The following is a 21,441-nucleotide window of genomic DNA, read 5'->3' as shown; positions in this document are numbered from 1 at the left end:
GAAACAAAGAAGGAACTGGAGAGGTCATCTATATATACTAGAAAAGAAATTGAACCCTAGGTAGTCCCCAAAATGGGCCTGAGGTTCAAATATCCAGTCCTAGCCATACGAAATCCAGACCCATTAACCCGATAATGAATCGGACTCTCCTCCTTTCTTCCCTCGTATCTTGATTTCTCTCACCAACAGAAAGTAGGTGCTGTTAATGGCTGATTTTTAACAAACAGAGTTTTTTAACTAACTAACCATGGCTGCGTCTTGTTCATCATATTCACCAACACAAATTTCTGCAGCTTCTTTTTCTAATTCAACAATGGCTACAAGTAGGCCACCTTCTTCGTACATTAGAGCAGGAAGAAAATTGCCACCAAAAGTCCCAAAAGAGCTTCATTTTAACCATGATGGTTCAGCAACTAAGAAACTTCAGGTCCATTTATAAATTTGATTAAATGGGGTCTGATTAATTGTTTAATTGAATGTTTTTGAGCTAGAATTTGCATGTGTCAGTGCAGGCTGGAGTAGATATGGTGGCAAACCTTGTTGGTGTAACATTAGGTCCCAAAGGAAGAAATATAGTGCTTCAGAATAAGTATGGAACTCCTAAAATTGTCAATGATGGTGTCACTGTACTCAAGCAGGTAGAATGAGACTTTGCCCAGGAGAACTAGATTTTTTATTGTTCAACTTTTTTTTTTTTTTTTTGCTGCTAATGGATACAATTTTGGTTAATTAGATTCAACTTGAGGACCCTTTGGAAAATGTTGGTGCAAAATTAGTAAGACAAGCTGGTGCCAAAACTAATGATCTGGCTGGTGATGGTTCAACCACTTCTGTTGTTCTTGCTCAGGGCTTAATTGCGGAGGGTCTTAAGGTATGTATATATGCTGGAATGTAGTTCTTTTTCTTGCTTTTATTCTCATCATGCCAAATTCAGCTGTCCTGGTGAGACATTGATTAATTGACTCTAGCTAAATTATACAGGTTATCTCAGTGGGGTTGAATCCAATCCAAATATCGCGTGGGATTAAGAAGACGGCGGAGGCGCTTGTCGCTGAACTCAAATTGATGTCTAAAGCTGTATGTGTGCAGAGTACTTGCACCTAGAATTATTAGTGCCTTGTGGTTCTCTTTTGAAAATTAGATTTTGGATTGTGAGCTCGCAGATGTTGCTGCAGTTAGTGCAGGGAATGATTATGAAGTAGGTAACATGATTGCAGAAGCTCTCCTAAAAGTTGGAAGGAAAGGTGTAGTGACAATTGAGCAAGGGAAAGCTACGGCAAGCACCATGGAGATTGTAGAGGGAATGCAATTCGACCGTGGATACTTATCTGAATACTTTGTTACTGATCGAAGGAAGAGGACAGTGGAATTTCAGGACTGCAAGGTGATTTTGCAAGTTGTTAATAGTTATACTTCTAATTTCTATGCAATAATTAGAGTGCAATTGGGTATTTTGGTTGCAGGTACTCTTGGTCGACAAGAACATTGTGTACCCGAGGGTGTTGTTTAAAGTACTGGATGATGCAGTGCAGAAAAAATACCCGGTTCTGATTATTGCCGAGGGAATTGAGAAAGGAGCGCTTGCTCCGGTAATTAAGAACAAACTCAGGGGAGCATTGAAGGCTGTGGCTATAAAAGCACCGGCTTTTGGAGAAAGAAAGAGTCATTATTTAGATGACATTGCTACATTGACAGGAGGTAATACATTTGATAGGAAAATGTTCAAATCAAAGACGAAGTTGCCAACCATAACTGGCTCTAACTAAACTTGACATTTGCTTAGTATTTGCCCAGCTACTGTAGTCAGAGATGACGTAGGATTAGTCCTAAAGGATGTGGGAAAGGAGGTGTTAGGAAACGCTATTAAGGTGGTGGTAACTAAGGATTCTACAATGATAGTTAGTGATGGCAGCAACCAATCAGCTGTCAATGAAAGGGTTGCCCAACTCCGAAATCTTGTAGAGGTATGAGCCTTAATTGTTTTATATTGCATCACATTGGCTTTCAAAGTTATACTCTGACTCTTACATTTAAGACTCCACATTACAGAACACAGAAGGAAATTTTCAAAAGAATATAAAAATGAAAGAATAGCTCGGCTAAGTGGTGGAATGGCAATTATACAGGTAATTTCTGCAATTACAAGTTGATTGGATATCCTTGAAATTGTATGAAAATTCCTTGAATTAGCTTACAGGTTGGAGCACAAACAGTAGTAGAACTAAAAGATAAACAACTTAGGATAGAAGACGCTCTGAAAGCAACCAAGGTAACTATTTGAGGCGTGGTTGCTTGTTTTTCTGTTATGTTGTTAGTTGAAATGCAATTGATCCTAGAACCTTCTAAGTTTCAATGTTGCAGGCAGGCATTGAAGAAGGTGTTGTGGTTGGTGGTGGCTGTTGCATGTTGAGGTTGTCTCAAAAAACCGACGATATTAAGAAAAAATTGGACAATGACGAGCAAAAGGCAGTACCTCATTATCTCTACCTTTGGTAATCTGATACTTGCCTATTAGATATATTCTGCTAAAGGAGGCGATCTTATTTTTCTGAGATGCTTGTGCAGATTGGAGCTGACATCTTCAAAAGGGCTTTAACATATCCAACAAGACTGATAGCTAAGAATGCTGGCGTGAACGGAAGCATTGTCATAGATAAGGTCGTATAACTGCTATATGGATATCAAATGCCATTGTGTAATCAATTTTCGGATTTGTCATTACTGAACCAAAAAGATGTATTGTGTTTCAGGTTCTATCTAATGATGATTATAGATTTGGGTACAACGCTGCAAAAGATCGTTATGAGAATTTGATGGCAGCAGGAATTATAGATCCATCAAAGGTACGTATGGCTAAAGATCCAAATATATGCTCGGTGGTAACGTCCACTTTATGCTCTCACCACTCTACTCATTATACAACTTAACACATGATTCTGCAAATGCTTTCTCATATTCTATCGCTAGGCTAGAGATTTTCTTGGTATTCCTCAGTTCTAATGACCGCCAATAAAATCAGGTGGTAAGATGTTGTTTGGAGCATGCAGCCTCAGTTGCACACACGTTTCTGACATCTGATTTAGTGGTTGTTGAAATTGAAGAATTAATTCCCCGTATGCCGCGGATGAGAACACCAATGCCCACCTCAGGTATTCCGACACGGATGAGAAAACCAATGCCCACCCCAGGTATTCCGATCTGTCTTTCTCTATCTGTCAAGATTGTATGTAATTTTTGCTAAAATGACTATTTGTCAAGTTGAGAGGCTAATGCATTTTACTTCTAAATAATTTCTACATGGCTTTGATCATTCAGGTGTTGGACCTGTTGGGTTTGAGTAATGTGGTGTCAGCGTACTCATAAGGGACTTCATTAGCTGAGCTTGCAAATGCAACGCGACAAAATGGTATTGCAACCAAAACAACTGACTTCCCCCAGTATATCTCTTTCAAGAATGCTGCTGCTCATGCCAGACGAATCAATTGTCTGTAGATAAAAAGATCGGTGACCATTTGGTTTTATTAAACGAAGAAGTTATTCGACCATAAAAGGAAAATATATGACAGTTTTTGTAAGCTTAACCCAGGAAATTGTACATTGGATTAGCAATTTAGCCGAGTTGAAAGTTTTTCAGTACCTTAGTAATTTTATAGTTCACATCTTCCTTGATAATCAAAGAAAAGTGGTGAAATTTAAAGATGAATCAAGTGGAAAACCAACCTCAAGTCAAAATCGCACATTGCTCTCAAACAACTGCCTCCCTACTTGTCCATGTTCAGGTGGATCTACGAAAAATATCACAATGTTAGTTGCAAACACAAAGAAATAATACGAAGTTCATCAAGGTAAATGTGGATACAGAAATATCGCATTGACTTAGTTGAGTGAATCTAGAAGACTAAAGGAACGCGAAAAGGAGGTTCGCATCAAAGGGCGACGATAAAACCCGAATGAGTCACTACTAAAGTAAGCAATGACGTAATAATGTGGCTATGCGAAGATAAGGTTCACACTTAAGTGCGACACCTCATGCGAACAAAATGTTGACTTTCTTATTTCAATGCAAAGATATCACATGCATATTTCGGAAATAATATGCAAAAGATATTGTCATCCACTATATTAGGTGTCCTCTGTTATGTAAAGGCTTATATTAGGGTCCTTTCCAATAAAAATTCAGTTGTAGACGTTTGTATGTATGTAGAAATCCTAAATGACCACTCATTGGAGAAGAATGATATTCCTTGAGTAGTTTAGAACACCAATTAGAAGTAGGTACCACTATAATGCGATTCTTGTAACGAAGAATTCCATCAATGTAGGAATAATGAGTTTTATAAGATGCATTAATCTTTAAATTGTCAATAAGAGTGCTTAAGTCAGCATTATTATGACATTCCTCGACAATTTCATCTATTCCTGAGAATATAGGAGTATAAATAGCTAATAGTTGAGAATCAACTATTCTTGATAAAGAATCAGCAGCTTGATTTGTTGTACCCCATCTGTAAATTATCTCATAATCATAACCAAGTAACTTGGACAACCATTTGTGTTATTCTATTGAAGATAATCTTTGTTCAAGAAAGTATTTAAGACTCCTATGATCTGTATAAACTTTGAAATGTCGACCAAGAAGATAAAGACGCCCCTTCTGAATTGCAGACACTATAGCAAGCATTTCTTTATCATAAATTGACAAGTTAAGGTTCTTACCAGATAGTGGTTTACTAAAAAAGGAAACAGGCCTTTGTTCTTGCATTAAGACAGCTCTTAAACAATTACCATAAGCATCACACTCCAAATAAAATTGTTTGGTAAAATCTGGCAAAGCTAACACATGAGTAGTTGTTAGAGCCAGTTTTAGCATGTCAAATGCCTTTGTAGCTGTATCAGTCCATATGAAGGAATTATGTTTTAATAACTGTGTTAATGGAGCACTTATATTTCCATAGTTTTTGACAAACTTGTGCTAATAGCCTGCCAAACTCAAGAATCCATGCAAATTTTTAATTGTAGTTGGAATTGGCCAATTTCTAATAATAGAAATTTTGTCATTGTCGACTTCAACCCCCTTAGCTAAAACCACATGGCCAAGATAACCAATAGATTTCTTTGAAAGTGGGGATATATTTGAAAGCACTGAAAGAAAAGTTGAAAGAATGGAAACAAGAGATGAACAGAAAAAGAGAGACTTAATAGTAGTTTGAACATGTGAAATGTTGGTGTTTGGCTTTCTTACGCTTTATGTGTATTGAAATGCTTCATAATTTAGTGAAGTCTAGGAGGAGAGGAGTTTTACTGGTCGAGAAGCTGGTGGCGGCTAATATTTGAAAAATGGGATAAGTGGTGGTGTTGGGCTAGTATTTATGAACAGCGGTAAGCACTACTAAGTAGTGGTGTTCACCTCTTCTCAGTAGTTGTGGATTGGAAACTTGTAAATTAGTGAAGGAGCTGGCAATGTGTGTCTTTTCTTTTTTGTCACTGATTAGAACAATAAACACCTGCTATGATAAAAAATCATGCTGAATTGAGATTGTCCAACTTTAGGGATCGGTTTTTTAACGTCTTCTGAACTCCTTTCAGTACACAAGTGTTCATAGACATGTTTTCTGTTACTGAGGGATTGTGCCATCAAGATACTGAGACTCTCTCGTGTATTCGGATTTCAAAACTTCAGAGGTCATGCCATAACCTAGGCTTTGTGTGACATGCAGACATACAATGTGCAATGTGGCGTTTTCCATACTCCATTTCCCTACCGATAACAATTCGCATTTCACAAAAGTGATTAGCCCTAGAACCTCAAGTGTTGGGTTGTGTATTTCGAAGTCCGAAATGTGAAGGCCCGGGATAAAACTCAAAACGTAGGTTAGATTTAAAGGATGTTTTGGTAAATCACAATTTCGCGTCATCTATAAAAACAAAAGAAAAACCCCTAGAATCTCAATTGAGCGACTGCAAATGGAGACGGCCGGTGTTAAAAAAGTATCTCGGATCTGATCTTCGGAAAATTGGTTTTTGTTTTTATGAATGTTAGTTTGGGTTTGCAAGGGAATCATCTTATGTGTCTTGTTACCAATGAATTGAAAAGAAAAATCCATGTCCCAAAATTTGAAAACGTTAGTTCACTATGCCATTAACTTTTTCCATAGTAGAGCTATGGGACGATCAACAATGAACTGGTGGTGTTTGAACAGTTAATGATTGATTATGTATGTCAACTGTCACTCTTTGCGATGACTCGTAGAAAAAGTACAGAAAGAAAAAGCACTTGGAAGTGCTACAAAGAGTGAGGAGATAGCTCCGACAGCGAAACAAGAAAAAAACTACATAGCTGTTGACGAGCAAAACAAAAAATTTAACAAGCAAACCAAAGCACAAGTGCACAGCACTCTTGTCATTGATAGGATCATCCTTCCATCCGAGTTTGCTAAGCTCCTTCTCCTTCCTAGATTTCTGAAAATTTTCATTCAAACTATCGATGATGTTCCTATTTGGTTGAATTCCGCTAACATCTCCAATCAAAGCAGAAATTTTTTTCAAACCGTTGAGCCTTAAAGGATTTTCCCTGCACTTCTTTGAAGAGTCCATCACCTTGTCATTACCACATTCTTGAGTTTCAGTATCTTCTATTGTATCTTCACCTGTTCCAAAGATATTTTCAAGCCCTAATTCCAAAAGCTCGCCTGAAGAGTCAGAGAATTTGGCAATAGGAATAACATCATCTTCACTGTTTTTCAAGTTTTCCCCAATAGACTCAACTCCGGCTGGATCAGACTTGGATTCTAAAATGCTGAAAGAGTTTGCATGTTCAACATTCTTAACAAAGGGAGCATCTTCTAATCTCCGTGTATGCTTCTGTTTGCTAGAATATGCTATCCATTCCTCTTCAACTAGTTGGATCTCAACCACCTGATCTTCACCATTTTTTCCCACTCTCACATGTAGTTACAAGAGGATCAATTTTCTCAATCACAGGGGCATTCTCTCTTATAGGCTCCATAATCTTCTTCTTTGGAACCCAATGAGTCTTAATCTTCATTGCTTGCTTAGGGCATTTGATCAAAGAATGCCCAAATACACAGCAACTTTCACATTTGGGGGGCTTCCATTCGTACTCAACCGGAAGCTCCATAGGAGTTGAGCCATCGATCAAAAGAGGAATTGAAGTAGGGTAAGAGAAATCAGGTTCAATCTCAATGCAAATTCTTGCGTAAGACAGTCTAGATCTCTTGAGAGTATGCTCATCTGCCATGATAGGTTTTCCAAGGTAACTAGAGATTTTACTGAGCCTTAAATTGTCCCAAATATGAAGAGGAACACCATAAATCGACACCCATACACGGATTGTCTTCATCTCAGAGATTTTCTTCTCAATTAAAGGAGACCAAGGTCTGATAACAAAAAGTCTATTGTGAATGTGAAAGAAACCTAATTCAAGCACTAATTTTCGATCTTCACTGTTCTTGAATTCAAATACTAAATTACTACTACCATAAACACAAATGCTTACCTCAGATTCAAGATTCCAGAAATTTTAGGTGAATTTTTTCACCTCAGAGAAAGCCATCTTTTTGCCGACGAAAAAACCCACGACTAGATCTTTGCAGCGATTGAAGTTTTCAGGAGAGTTTTGCGACGATAAAGACACGTGATCTTTCTTTCCATCTACTTGGGGTGGAGGATCAAAAACCATTGCTTCTTCCATTCGATCTGATTTTGGAGAACCAAATAATGAAGAAACCCAATTTTCAGTTCCTGCATTATGAGGATGAAAGGGAGGAGAAGCAGCTGATAAAGGAGGGAAATGGGTATCCCCCATGCCATCCCTTGATGAATTGAAGGCGGAGGGAAGGATGAGAGGGGAGAAACTCTCCCAGCCATGGATGAGAAATAAGAGCAGAGAGGGGTTTTCCAAACCCTAGAAAATCGCCAGTCAACACTGGCCGCCTCTGGTTTTAAACCAGCAATTTTCATCTACCTAAAAAACTCCGAAAAAGAGAAGCAAATTCTTTTAAAACTTCAACAAGTCACGGTGAGAGATACCTGGCAGGATCAAAATATTGTAATTAAAAGAATTGAAAAACTCACTTTGCAAGAGACACTTTACTGTAAACAGAAAAACACATCTAAGTTGGTAACTACAATCAGTTGAACATATATCCGTACACTTAATAAGTGCAATCAATTGTTTTTATATTTTTATGTGTAAATAATACTAATCAATTGTTTTATGTATGTGTACACACTGATTTTTCACCTATTAAATTATACTAGCCGAGCCTAATATTCAAGATGTTCCACATTTGTACACTTTTGATTTGATGTAAACAAACTGTAATAAAAAACTTTTTCACCTTTTGTTTACCACAGTATTTAAGCAGCCTAGGGTTTCTTATTTTCATCACTCTTCCTCCTCTTCTTCTGTTTCATGGGGTCTCAAACACACAACAACTTCAGATCCAATTTCAGATCATGGCTACGGATGTGTATGATCATCACCAACAACAAGAAGACACTAGCATAATGATTTCTCCTCTTAAATGTAAGAATTATATCTTACATATTTACACTTGAACTTCATTTTAGAAAATCTTTGTTTTCCCCATTTGATGATTCTTTTGAAAATAAATTCGTTTTTTTTTTTAACAGCAACGAGGGCTTCAATGACTCGGCTTAAATGCATGAATCAACAAGTGTAATTGATCGCCAGTTTTGGCCAATCGATCTCCTTCAGATTCGAATCCTAAAGCTTAAACGGTGGGTTGACTCTAACAATACATCTTTGAATACCAATTCCATTGTTGAAATTGCCTGATAGTCTGCAATATCGATAAGAGAAATCAAAATAACTTGTCCTTGGACATGTTTTTGAAATGCTTATGTTATCAGGAACAGCGGGTGTGGATTATGATGTGTTTAATTCAAAACAACAAGCAGAACAGGGAATCTCTATCTCAGACCTTCAGATAGAACTGAAGGTTAATCGTGGATTTTGGTAGAAAATTTTAAGCTAATGTATTTACTAGCAATTACTAAAGAGATTTAAATTATTATATTTGAGTAAAGAATTTTGTTTGGATCGCTGTAAATTTATAATTTGCAAGAGTTCTGCAAATCATCTCCTTTACTATTACAGTATTTGAATATCTGCATCTCCTTCTTAGTTTACAAGGTTCCATTTTAGTGTTTTGTTCTGTTCCTTGAGGTATCCATTCTTGGATTGGACACAACCAGAAATTAATTGATTGATGATGGGGGCTTACTATTACGCAACGCAAGTAAATGCTCATTCCATGGATATTTCATCAAGTGCTTGGTCTGCTCAACTTTACTTGTGCACAAATGGATTGGGACTTCATTGAATTGTTAAGTTCAATCTTGCATCCACTGGAATTACTTCGTATCTTATGAAAGACAACAAGTCTATATATGAACAATTAAAAATCTTCAGTTTAGTTTTTGTAGATGAGGATCACCAGATTAACATACATTTACAGTTTTAGTTAAATTCAAATGAAACTGACATTTTACTTTACTTTCGATCATTATATAGGAGTTCCATTCTTTCAAGACTTGTAATGGATGTTTCTAGCCAAATCAAGCTGTTAACATGGTCAAAACACAACGGAAAAGTGGAATTTATTTGGTTTGCTCTCACCGGAGAAGTGTGAATGTTTGCTTGGCTTGGCACCTTTATATCTTCGGGATTCAATTGGTGGGTGTGTCTTAGGAATACGTCTTTGCAATCTTGGAGCACAGGTGGTTTTTTACAAACTTGGACTTTGAATTTGTCTGATGATTACCTGTCTGGCCAAGTCAAGATGCGGAAGAATGCAAATCAACTTGCCATGGTACATGTTCTTAAGAATGCTTATGCAGTGGGAATCAATTATGGGAGGGACATATGTTGAACACCAAACAACAACGAAAAGAAAGCACATTTTGGGGCCAATTTTCTTAAGAAAGTTTTGACCCAAAAACTTGTACTGAAATTTATCAGGAAACTTCACTGACTTGTATACATTTAGGGGGGAACACAGAAAGTGTCCAATTCTCATACTGAAAAATAATCCATGGTTTAACCACATCCGTCCCCCATCTAGTCTTATCAATGTATAAGTAGCTAACTAGAAGCTTAACTCAGTTAGAGTCTCTTCCTCCCATTGGGCTCAATTTGGTTGGCTTCATTTCATGTTGCCAACTTGCCATCCTGATCTCTTGATTAGGGTTTCCCTCTCTACTTTATCGTAAATATAAAATCTGAAAAACTCCTTCCTTCTCAAATGTAAGTTGTTTCATTTATCTCTTTGGTTAAAATGCATAGAGTGTATGTTTAATTTTGTTTGGTTGATTTCAAATTTTCTACATCTCCTTTTTTTTCCTAAAGCTTATATGAACCTAATTTTCTTTTTATTTTATTTTCAGGGTTCACTTCGTTCTATTTCAAGATCTCCCAAAGAATATAAAGATACTTGAAAGAAAAAAAATTATGTGGTAGATGCAGATGAAGACAGATTCTATACCTGGTGTGATACAGTCTTTTTGTCGCCTTTTCAGGTGCAAATTGCTAAAGTACAATTGTAACCTGTTATAGGGAAGGCATGGTTTATTAGAGGGGCGGTATTTTAATAGGATAAAAAGGGTCATTACATGATCATTCAAGGTGTCCTCTACGAAAAAATAATACCGGAAATGATAAATTAATCCTCATAATCATAACCTAGTTTAATGATGATAATCAAGTTTAGTGTTAATGATTAATTTCATTTATATTAACTCAAAAATCAAAACCAAAATCAGATTTTTAGAGTTAAAAAAAAAAGTTTAGAGGAGAAGGCCAATCTCAATCAATTGAAGAAATTAACCAACAAAATGAAGAACCAGGACCTGAAAATGATCGGGTATATTTCTAAATTAATCCCAACTAGCTTTTTGTTGCTCAAAGTTATCTAAAATAGTAAAAAAATCATTTTTTTTTACATTTTCAGAGCTAATTACAGTTGGAATTTTGCTCATAACCAACCGTAAATCGAAGTTACGGTCCGTAAAAGATGAACTACCAACCGTAACTGGTTAAATTTGAAGAAAACCCAATCGTAAAACTAGTTACGGTTGGTAACTAAATGCTCGACACCTACCGTAACTGAGTTACGGTTCGTAAACTAAAATGGTTACCGACCGTAACTGAAGAAAATTCTCAGATATAAGAACATACGGTTGGTAATTGAACTATTACCAACCGTAACAACATCAAAATATCCAGTTACGGTTTGTAATTGAGTTAAAATCAACCGTAACTCACATAAACCCAGAAATTTCAATTTCAATTTTCATCTAAAACCGTAATTTTTGATAGAAATTAAACTTAAATCGAACAAAATAAACCAAATCGTAACTGGGTTTTCAAAACATACCTCATATAAGTCATTACACTACACTTGATTAATTTTCGAATCGTCGATTAATCGAAGATGATGAAATTTTGAGTTTTAATCGAGGTTACGGTTGATGGGAGGAGAAGAAGAGAAGAAGAAAGAAAACAAATTTTCAATTTAGCTTTGATTTAGGTTAAAAAAATGTGGAGGATAATCTAGTTAATTTACACCCTTTATAAGACATCTCCTAACTCACTAGAGGGACATTACTATCACACTGCCGCCCCTCTAATAAACCATGCCGCCCCTATAACAGGTTTTTTGGTGTAATTTGGATAAAAAAAATTTGGTCAAATTAATCAAGTTTCAAGTTTCTTATTTTTTATTTTTGGTGTTCTTGATTGTACTTATCTCAGCAAAACAATGAAATTTATTAGAAGATGAATGTATTTTGTTATTAGTTCATTAAGCTCTTTATTGTTTAACCAAATTATGACATTCGTTCTCAACTACAGGGAGGTTAATTGTTGGTTTAGGCAAATTTGGTTTAAGGTTTTGCTTGATTTAGAATGATTGAAGTAATGCTTGTAGTGTTTGAATCGGTTCCAATAGACATGATCTGGGCAGTGATTCATTGGTACTACATGATTTCCAAGGTTGGGTTTGAGTTTTGCAGCCGATTGTTTTGGATTTGTTTTCCTGATAGATTGGCTCATTGTCTGTCCCAGAATAACCCACTAGATCCCTCCCCCTTTCAGTACTGTTACTTTAAATTGTGATGGTTCCTATCTGAATAATATAGGAGGTATAGGACTGATTATTCGTGAGTGTGCAGGTCAACAGCAGTCAACAAAATGCGTCCACCTAAAGGACATTGTTAGCGCCGAGAATGCAGAGGCTATGGGAAGCTGTCAACTGGGCACATACTCTTGTCGGAGAAAATGAGTTATTTAATAAATGAATTTTTAGTCTTGGTGTGATTTGATCTCATGATCTAAGGGTTTAAGGATACTCACTCATTTTTGAGTGAATGAAATGGAACCTTTAGTCCCACATTGTGGAAAATTAAAAAGGTGCTCCACTATATAACCATGTGCTCATGGATCTCGACCTATGCCCATGCGCAGACACTGCATTGTCTATCATCCTTGCAGGTTGCACATCCATGTGGCATGATGCTCTAAGAGACCCTTCTTCCTAATGCAAAGCAAATTAAGAAGCAAATCAAATCCAAAATGTATAGCTCCCACTGGATTAATATCAGAATCAGTTGAAATTAGACTCGAAACCACTACGAATGTGCAAACCAACAATTTTACTAACCTCTTCTACTTTTAGAGGAACTGGGTTGTGTATTTTATCAGGTAAAACAGGCTGATAACCTTCTACAGGATGCATATCTTGCTCAGCCCCATCCTCTCGAATGCAACTTTAAGAAGTCTTGTCATTTGGTGGAGGACATCTGACAATGGGTGCTAGCCCACAAATCTCCTAAGAAAAAAATCAACAACAAACGAAGGAAATTTGATTTTCTCATTATTTTGGAATTTGAAATTTGAGCAAATTGCACAAACCTTCTCCAGTTTTGGAGAATATTGATTCTATGTATTAACAGGTTGTCCAGTCAGATCATGTTTAACCCTTCCGAAAGAGAAAAAAGATATATATGATTGAACAGATCAGCAATCAAATGTGTGCATATGCCGCCTCTTGTTCCAAGTTACAGATCTAATTGTTTGATTTTAAACACAAGAGAAGAGAGTTATACCTTTGTCTTTTAAACTTCTAATCTGAGCAAGGGTTTATTTCTGCTTTCAAATCCATGGCTTCATTTGACCTTTTGAGCTTCTTATCTGACAAATAACAACAGAAATTTGATTAGAAACCCCCAAAATTGAGTCTGCCATTGTCTTCAAATCAATGAAATACCTGAAAAATTATGTAAAAAAAACACTCAAATCAGAATACAAAATACCTTGATTCTTATCCTTGTTACTGCTGCAACCTTGCACTGGATCCTTAGCTAGAGAAGCTCTAATCTTGACTGAACTTCTTAATTCACTAACCATTTTTTAATTTTAAACAAACCCTTTTGAGGACTAATAAGTAATCTGAAGAAAAAAAAAAACTTGAAAATTTCTTATTTTTTTCTCTCTGAAACCTAAATGAAAATTTTCTCCACTGAGAAAAAATGTCTTGAAAAGGCAGGGGAGAAGAAACAAATGAAAATGAAAAAGCAACTGCTTTATTGAATTGCTACGGTCTATTCTCCAGGTTATCTAATCTGTTGACACAACAAACAAATCATGTCAGAATGCGGCACTAAAGAGCGTGATGGTAACATTCTTTGTCCGTTGGATTTTTCAAGTTTTGTTTTTTCCTGACCCGTAGAGCTAAGAGATTTCGTGGTTAATAAAAATGTTCTTTTAAGAGAATTCAACCACAAAATTCAGATTTACTTGCTTGAGCCTTGTTTGTTTGCGAAGCGACTAGAGGTAGTCCAATTTTTTGTAGTCCAAATGTAGGGACCTACGTGGCATGGTACGTGGCTTTGGGAGAGAGAATAATTTCTAGATTGGTTACGATTTTTTTCATCTTCTCAATTATCTATTGAGAGAAAAATACAAATACAAAAAAAATATATATTCTCTCATTTTTCTCTTTGCTTTTTGGTCTAACAAACTTCCTAAAACAAAACCAGAACGTAAGCTTAGCACTATAATGGAGAAAAACGATATCTAGACAGTTGTAGAGCAGACATAACGGAACACATCAATCAATTTTGTAGATACATGTTATAAAATTTCAAAAAGACATGCTATATAGTTTTAATGCTATGGAGTATGCCACAACCAAATACAGAGTTTTAATGCTAGAACAACCAAATATCTGCTTAATATTCAAAATGATTTCTTTGTTTTTTTGGTGGCAGCAGCATGTCACGCCCTTGTTGATTACATACAAATTAATATAGATTGAAGTTCTTGTTTCATTGTTAATCTTAGATCAATAAATAGATTGGGAACAACAAAAAGAAAACGACGATCATTTTAAATCATCCATACGGACGCCCATTTAGCATCCATCCAGTAAACACGCCACCACTATATCCTCCTGCAAAGCTCTGATATTGCATGCCCTACAGAATTAGATCAAGGTATCTACAATCAATCAATATATTCAAATGCACACTCCCTATATATAATGGACTCTTAATTATATGTGCTCACATTGTTTGTATATTGTGAAAGGACAAATAGTCCCACATCCCTAATTTCCGCATAATGAACTTAAAATATAATATGGAAGGACCGCTCCACTCATTGCCAATTGATTTTGAGTTGGATGTCCGCAGACTTTAACATATATCCATACGAGTTCCCCAGATATATTAATCCATGTCCTTGTTGTTATCCCGGATACATCAACTCATGTTGTTGTTGTCGTCTAGGATATATTAGTCCATGTTGTTGTTGTTCGATGGGTTGAAGATTTGCTTGTGTTTGAGATGCATCAATATCATCATTCCACCCATCCTATACAATCAATATTTCATATTAAGTATGATAAAAAACCAGTATTACTAAAATGTCTAAAAAAATTGAAAACTCATTTATATATTACCTTTTTCTCCGTACACCTCTTTGGTGGTTGGTTAGCTATCTTACGTGGGCGACCTTTTTTTATTTTCCTGCGTAGTGGATCTGTTATAGTAGGGTCATCATCTTCATCTACCATCTCATCCTCATTCTCTACGACTTGTTTCGCCTTCAGCTTTTGGCTATCCTTAGCTTTAATGATTGTCAGTTGCACTTCCTTTTTCTTACAGTCCAACCAGTTATTGGTATCATGATATTGAGTCTCATCTCCTATTACCCAATCAGCAAGCTCACCAAATTTAGTGCATAAATCATGATATCGCTTAGTTTCTACATCGTTACTCCAACAATTAAAACCCACTTTAATCTTTGTATGGGCTCTTATCACATCTTTTCTCCACCATCCCAAGATATACTTATCTGGGAGTTTTCTTACATTGTTATAACACAAAACACTTAGAGCACGTCTGCATTGAGTTCCTCTAAATGCATACTTTTGACAAGAACATTGGACATCACATTCTTCTTCATTATATGTTACATAAATGTCATAATTTTATGAAACAATTAACACGAATACCGTCCTTAATATAAACGTCTTATTTGATGTAGTAGGTCGTACGGGTAGGTGTTTTTTCAATCTTGGAGAAGTTACAATACATCATGAATGCTAATCCAACTTGAAATTCTTGAAATTTAGAGTTAGTGTACCTTTTTTGTATTTGTTTCTCCATGGGGTAAGTAGTTACTATGGGAATAGTTTTTCGAGAGGACACAGCATCTGCTAGCTTTTCCTTTTCCGCCTTCTTCCCCAATGCAAAGTCGTACTGCTCCAAAAACTGTTTAAGTGTAGTTCTTGCATTTATATACGAATCAAAAAAAGCATTTATTCGTTCACTTCTTTGAGTAGTTGACATCCCTACCCAAAAAATGTTTTTGAGGTAACATGGAACCCAACGACTCCTATCCTCAAACAAATCATTCATCCATTTGTTGTTTTCCAAGCCACATTCTACCAACATCCAGTACCACATATGTTCAAACTCATCTGGAGTTTGTGAATCATACTCCACAACTTTCATGTCAAAAGTAATATCCAAATATCTGTCATAAGCACCAAATTTTTCCGGAAGTTTCTTCATCACATGCCATAAACACCAACGGTGTCTAGCTTGAGGAAATGCGATCTCTATGGCATTTTGCATCTCCCTTGCTTGGTCTGTTATTATTTCCTTTGGAGCTTTCCCTGACATACAATCCAACCATGCGGAAAACAACCATACAAAAGTATATGTATTTTCACTTGAAATCAACTCACAACCAACTAAAATAGAAACATTAGCCACGTCAATCCACATCCTTCCCTACATTTGGACTGGGGATTTTGGTCCACGGTAAGTGATTTCGGTTTGTTTGGATCCGCTTGATGTCTGGATGTGGTTCAAAATTTAGAATTGACAAGGTATTTCGCTCGACTGAGATATCAGACTGTTGGTTTTTTCAGTTTTCATATGTTTGTCTCGGTTAATGTGATTTTCCCCCTGGAAATGATTCGTTGACCGTGGGAAAATCAGGGAGATATCCCGGGCAATAACAGGGGTAGGTCCCACTCCTATTAGTGTCCTGAGAGTTCTTCGGCCGCGGTCATCCTACTATTACTGTTTTTCACCATTAGAAGCTGCTACACTTCCCCATCCATTTTCCTCACTCTCTTCCACCGTTACATGGCACCATCTGGATTCTTCATTTCATTAATTACATGACACCTTAGATCCTTCATTTCATTAATTGATCACATGGAGAAACAGGCGTCCCATTATTATTGGCTTTGGCCAATAACTGCTCGACATGAAGGCCGAAAAAAGGAATGGTAGAAGAAAGTGGGGGTTATCTATCGTTTTTGTTTTTCACCTGACTTATAAGGTACATATTTGATTGAGTTAGGGAAAAAAAGGTATCCTAAGGCACATATTATAAATACTTACCATTAATTATTTATTGATAATTGAATATGTTTTACTAAATAATTGAGATACCTCGAAAATGCATTAATTTTTTTCTTCCATTTTCTAAGAATGAGAAAAAAATCGTATTATTGAATAGATTTTAACCATTATTATATAATTATTGAAGTAATAAAAGTGGTGGATATTCTTTTTTCTTAATAAAAAAAAATAGGGGTGAATTTCCGCCCCCACACTTATTACACTATCATTACAACTATTTCATGTAACTCTATACTAAAGGATGCATGGTGCATGATATTTGTAAATATATGTACTAATTCCTTTCTAACGTCACATTAAATACATATTCTATTGTACGCATATAGATAGAGATTTTCCACAATGCACTCAACACACATATCGATCAATAGGAACTTTTTTTTATTTCTCTCTCAATTATATTTGTCTACAACAATAATTTAATTATTATTGACATTTAGAATTATAACCGGGACCTCCATAATAAAAACCATAACCATTTGTACCATAATGGTCACTATCAATTTTCAAACCATAACAGTTTGGATGGGTGACTCTTTTACCAACATTTTCCGGGTCCTTGATCTTGTTACTTTCATCAAATACTTGAACCCAATTAAAATAACTTGATGTTTTCAAACCACCTTCAGAAGGGAAATGACCGCTACCCATTTGTGTCGAAGTATGTCGTCCTTTACTTTTTCGATTAGCAATTTCTCCCCCCCATTCTACTGATGTTGCTGTCTTTGATAATTTCGTAAAGAGATTTCCTGGATAATAACCGACTGGAATACCTTGTACTTGTACCCACCAATGTCCACTACTTTGGTCCTACCAAGTTATTCAATGTTTATTTTTGGATTTAAGTTGATAATGGATACGAAAATTTGACCACTTTTACTTCCATACCTTTCGAATACTGAAGGTGGCATCTTTTTGGTCGCCGTTAAAAGTGGATACCTCTGTAAAATTGCAACCAAGGGAGATATTCGTCGATGTGTGCACAAAACCATCGCAAAGGAGGTTGTAGCAACCCGAGCTCAAGTAGCCGTCCGTCTAGCATGAATATTTTTTAAAATGGTTTGATTTTCTTAAGAAAATAAGGCTAAAAAATAATAGATGATCTTCTAAGAAATCCTTATCACCATTCCATTCCATATAACAAAAGGAATAATACTACTTACCGTCCAGTATATGAAAAATCTGGTCTGGTCATCACCATATATGTCTTGGTACACCTAATAGGAAACAAATTTGAAAATTCTAGTATTCCCAGAAAAAAATTATATATTTATTTGCATACAATTTTGGAAGAATAACTTACATGCCATCCAACTTCAATAGTATTGAGATCTTGGTATTCACCAGCTGCAACCCAAATTTGAGATAGACTGATTTCATTTTTTTCAGTAAATGGTTTCCAAAGATTTATTTTTGCTTTTCCTCCAAGAAAATTACCTTGCACCCCAATTGTAGCGTACTGTAAAAACATATATCTTAATCACTACAACTATATATTTATACAAACATAAAATAAACTAATAACCATGGTATGTGGTTATATATACCTCGCGGAACATATAGTCATCTATAATGTCTTTTGATATCTGTGATGTAACAAGAGTCTTATAAGGTGATGATCTTGGACTATGATGTTTGCGCAGAAGTGTGGGGTTGTAATTTTTTCCTTTTCTCCGAATAGGGATAGTTCCTTCCGGACACGATCCATACTTATGCCAAGTTTGTGTAAGTCGAAGTATTCCCAAATTATTTGATTTCGTTCCTTCTGTGTAGAAACTTGGTCTTATCTATTTCATAACAACAAAAATTAAGTAATGTCTTGAGCGTTTATATATATTATCAAGAAAAATATGTAAGAATATGTACTAAACCTGTATGGTATGATTACAAAGCAAAGGATGGTTAAGACTAGGTTGTGTGTAAATATCATAACAATCGATAATTTCTTCTTTTTCAACCTACAATATAGAAATCCACAAGATAATTGACTGAATACATAAAAAAAAAATTATATTAAATGTATGCTTGAATATAAAAATATTACGTTAATTACCTTAATGGTTTTGATTATTGCTTTTTTTACCATTTTCGGAATCGTTCTTCCTTCAACTAACACTTCCTTAAGAGATGTTGTTAATATGAAAATCCAACATATTAATTCGATAAATTTTAGCATCATTGATTGACCAATACACGAATGCTAGATGATTGATGAAGAAGATTAATCATAAGATTAAACAAATTTGTACGATTTTCATGTGGTATGATCGTATTCATTTATATAATATCTGATTTTCTTTTGTGTATGATTTCCTTTTATAAAATATCTTATTCATTAATATCATTAGATATTCTTCATTATATTGAGATATTTTATTGATTTTTATCATAATTGCAAAAGGATATCTGGTTAAAGTTTGTATCAATTCTTAGCATTTATGTGTTTCCGTCTCTTTGGATACCTTGGAGAAAGTCAACTGGATTTTGAAAGAAAGTACAACATTTACGTAGAATCCATTTTTGTGAAAACGCATCTCAAGGTACGACTTTGATATTTTATCTTATTTGTTAAATACGTAGTTAATAAATGACTCATTACCATGAGTGTTTAGAATCCCATCCCTCATTATATTACTACTAACATTAAATCAATTGAGGAGACTGAAATTTCATGTGTACTGCACATAATCATAATCACTATACGTGGGATGCCAAAACTCATCTAATATCTGAAAACTACATCTTTTGGAAGAGACTTAAATCTTACTTACCATAATTATGATCCCAATAAATAAACACAATTAAACAAGCATTAGATTTTCCAGTTGTACGTGGTGTCGATCTCACAAAATATAAATTCCTTAATTCTCAAACACTAAGAAGTAGCACATTGAAAAAGCGGGGGTATAACAACCACACTTAATATTTCTCTTAGCAATCTATATAAAGAATCAATCAAGATCAATCTTAATTAATTAAAGAGTTTATATCTCAATCTCTCGATTTGATTTATACTCGAGCAAATAGAAATCTGCGAGTCTTTATCAAATACTATAGAGATAAATTGGATGGTACCAAAGACCCATATCCAAGTGTCAATCAATTTAAATCAACAACCAAGAGGTCGGATATTCTAATTGATTGATCAATGCATGACCTGTGATATTTCAGTTATAAAGATAAACAATATAATGGGGAAACTGAAATAACACAGACACCAAAATTTTGTTAACGAGGAAACCGCAAATGCAGAAAAACCCCGGGAACTAGTCTAGATTGAACACACACTGTATTAAACACACATTGTATTAAACCGCTACAGATACTAGCCTACTACAAACTAATTTCGGTCTGGACTGTAGTTGAACCCCAACCAATCTCACACTGATTAAAGGTACAGTTGCGCTCCCTACGTCTCTAATCCCAACAGGATACTACGTACTTGATTTTCTTAGATGATCTTACCTACAACTAAGAGTTGCTTTAACCCATAGTCAAAGACTTGATAGACGAATCTGTCTCACACAGAAAAATCTATTGAATTGAATAAATCTGTCTCCCAAAGAAATAACCAAGAGTTTGTGTTCCATCTTTTGATAAATCAAGGCGAACAGGAACCAATCAATAACCCGGACTTATATTCCCGAAGAACAACCTAGAATTATTGATCTCCTCACAAATATCTTAATCAACGCAAAAAAAAAAAGATATTGTGGAATCACAAACGATGAGACGAAGATGTTTGTGATTACTTTTATATCTTGCCTATCGGAGAAATTAATCTTAAGTTAATCCTTGCGATTGTAGTCGTACGATAGAAGATGCAAGATCAGATCACATAACTACGATAAAAGTCGTATCAGTCTGTCTTCACAATCCCAATGAAGTCTTTAGTCGCTAACCCGGTTTGAGAAAAGAAAATTAGATGGTTAAAGGAGAATCGACTCTAGTCGCAACTAGTATCACATAAGAAGTGTGAGGATTATGTTTTCCATTTGCTAGAGTACTCCCTTATATAGTATTTCAAATCAGGATTTGCAATCAATGTTAGCTTGGTAACAAATCATTCAATATTCACCTTAGATGAAAACGTGATTTAGATTCAAGCCAATATCTCTCAACCGTTAGATCGAAATACCTGATGAGTGCCAAATATTGTATATATTTATCCCTTTTTGTTGGCATTTAACTCATATGTTGTGCATTAATTCTACATTTTATCCCATATTCTGTATTTTCATTGTTTTCAAGAATAAATATTTTTATTAATTAATTTTTCATTTTTAGGTAATAAATAAAGTTCGGATGAGTCGCGGAGCGAAAAGAGCAGAAAAGTAGTGAAAAGCCGGGAGAAATTACGCAAGGAAGCCGCGAAGAATGGTGCGCACAACCTCATTTTCTACACACAAAAGCGCCTCCATTCTCAGCCATCAGATCAGTTCTCAGAAGCATCCG

At 35.5% G+C, this 21,441-nt stretch overlaps 2 protein-coding genes and 1 pseudogene across 3 annotated transcripts; 1 reads left to right on the top strand and 2 right to left on the bottom strand.

The window, feature by feature from the left end:
- Positions 1-512: 512 nt before the first annotated feature.
- On the top strand, positions 513-3,341 carry LOC113330117 (annotated as a pseudogene).
- An 11,450-nt stretch (positions 3,342-14,791) lies between these two features.
- On the bottom strand, positions 14,792-16,338 carry LOC113330116 (protein FAR-RED IMPAIRED RESPONSE 1-like). The gene is made up of 3 exons (XM_026576972.1): positions 15,692-16,338; positions 15,006-15,411; positions 14,792-14,917 (listed from the first exon to the last, which is right to left on the bottom strand). Exons 1-3 carry the CDS (start codon positions 16,336-16,338, stop codon positions 14,792-14,794), a joined length of 1,179 nt encoding a protein of 392 aa, XP_026432757.1.
- A 949-nt stretch (positions 16,339-17,287) lies between these two features.
- Positions 17,288-19,223, bottom strand: LOC113329473. Of its 2 annotated transcripts, XM_026576344.1 has the most exons (7): positions 19,040-19,223; positions 18,858-18,944; positions 18,534-18,773; positions 18,290-18,445; positions 18,150-18,203; positions 17,875-18,021; positions 17,288-17,796 (listed from the first exon to the last, which is right to left on the bottom strand). In XM_026576344.1, the coding sequence occupies exons 1-7, from the start codon at positions 19,163-19,165 to the stop codon at positions 17,413-17,415; spliced, it is 1,194 nt and encodes a 397-aa protein (XP_026432129.1). In that variant the 5' UTR covers positions 19,166-19,223; the 3' UTR covers positions 17,288-17,412. The 2 variants fall into 2 exon arrangements, with proteins under 2 accessions (XP_026432129.1, XP_026432130.1); XM_026576345.1 differs by lacking the exon at positions 18,858-18,944.
- Positions 19,224-21,441: the final 2,218 nt, after the last annotated feature.

The sequence above is a fragment of the Papaver somniferum genome, unplaced genomic scaffold (assembly GCF_003573695.1).
Source record: "Papaver somniferum cultivar HN1 unplaced genomic scaffold, ASM357369v1 unplaced-scaffold_117, whole genome shotgun sequence".
NCBI classification, from domain to species: domain Eukaryota; kingdom Viridiplantae; phylum Streptophyta; class Magnoliopsida; order Ranunculales; family Papaveraceae; genus Papaver; species Papaver somniferum.
The sequence above is the reverse complement of the archived record's forward strand: the minus strand, read 5'-3'. Positions and strand labels throughout refer to the sequence as shown.

Bases quoted from the DNA above. Each gene is read 5' to 3' on its own strand.
- LOC113330116 (XM_026576972.1), bottom strand. From the start codon at position 16,338: ATGTGGATTGACGTGGCTAATGTTTCTATTTTAGTTGGTTGTGAGTTG. The intron at 15,412-15,691 runs GTACACTAACTC...TAACAATGTAAG, and splicing joins GAGAAACAAATACAAAAAAG to AAAACTCCCAGATAAGTATA. The intron at 14,918-15,005 runs GTAATATATAAA...TTGATTGTATAG, and splicing joins AGAGGTGTACGGAGAAAAAG to GATGGGTGGAATGATGATAT.
- LOC113329473 (XM_026576344.1), bottom strand. From the start codon at position 19,165: ATGATGCTAAAATTTATCGAATTAATATGTTGGATTTTCATATTAACA. The intron at 18,446-18,533 runs GTATATATAACC...ATGTTTTTACAG, and splicing joins ATGACTATATGTTCCGCGAG to TACGCTACAATTGGGGTGCA. The intron at 17,797-17,874 runs GTATGGAAGTAA...ATAACTTGGTAG, and splicing joins CCACCTTCAGTATTCGAAAG to GACCAAAGTAGTGGACATTG.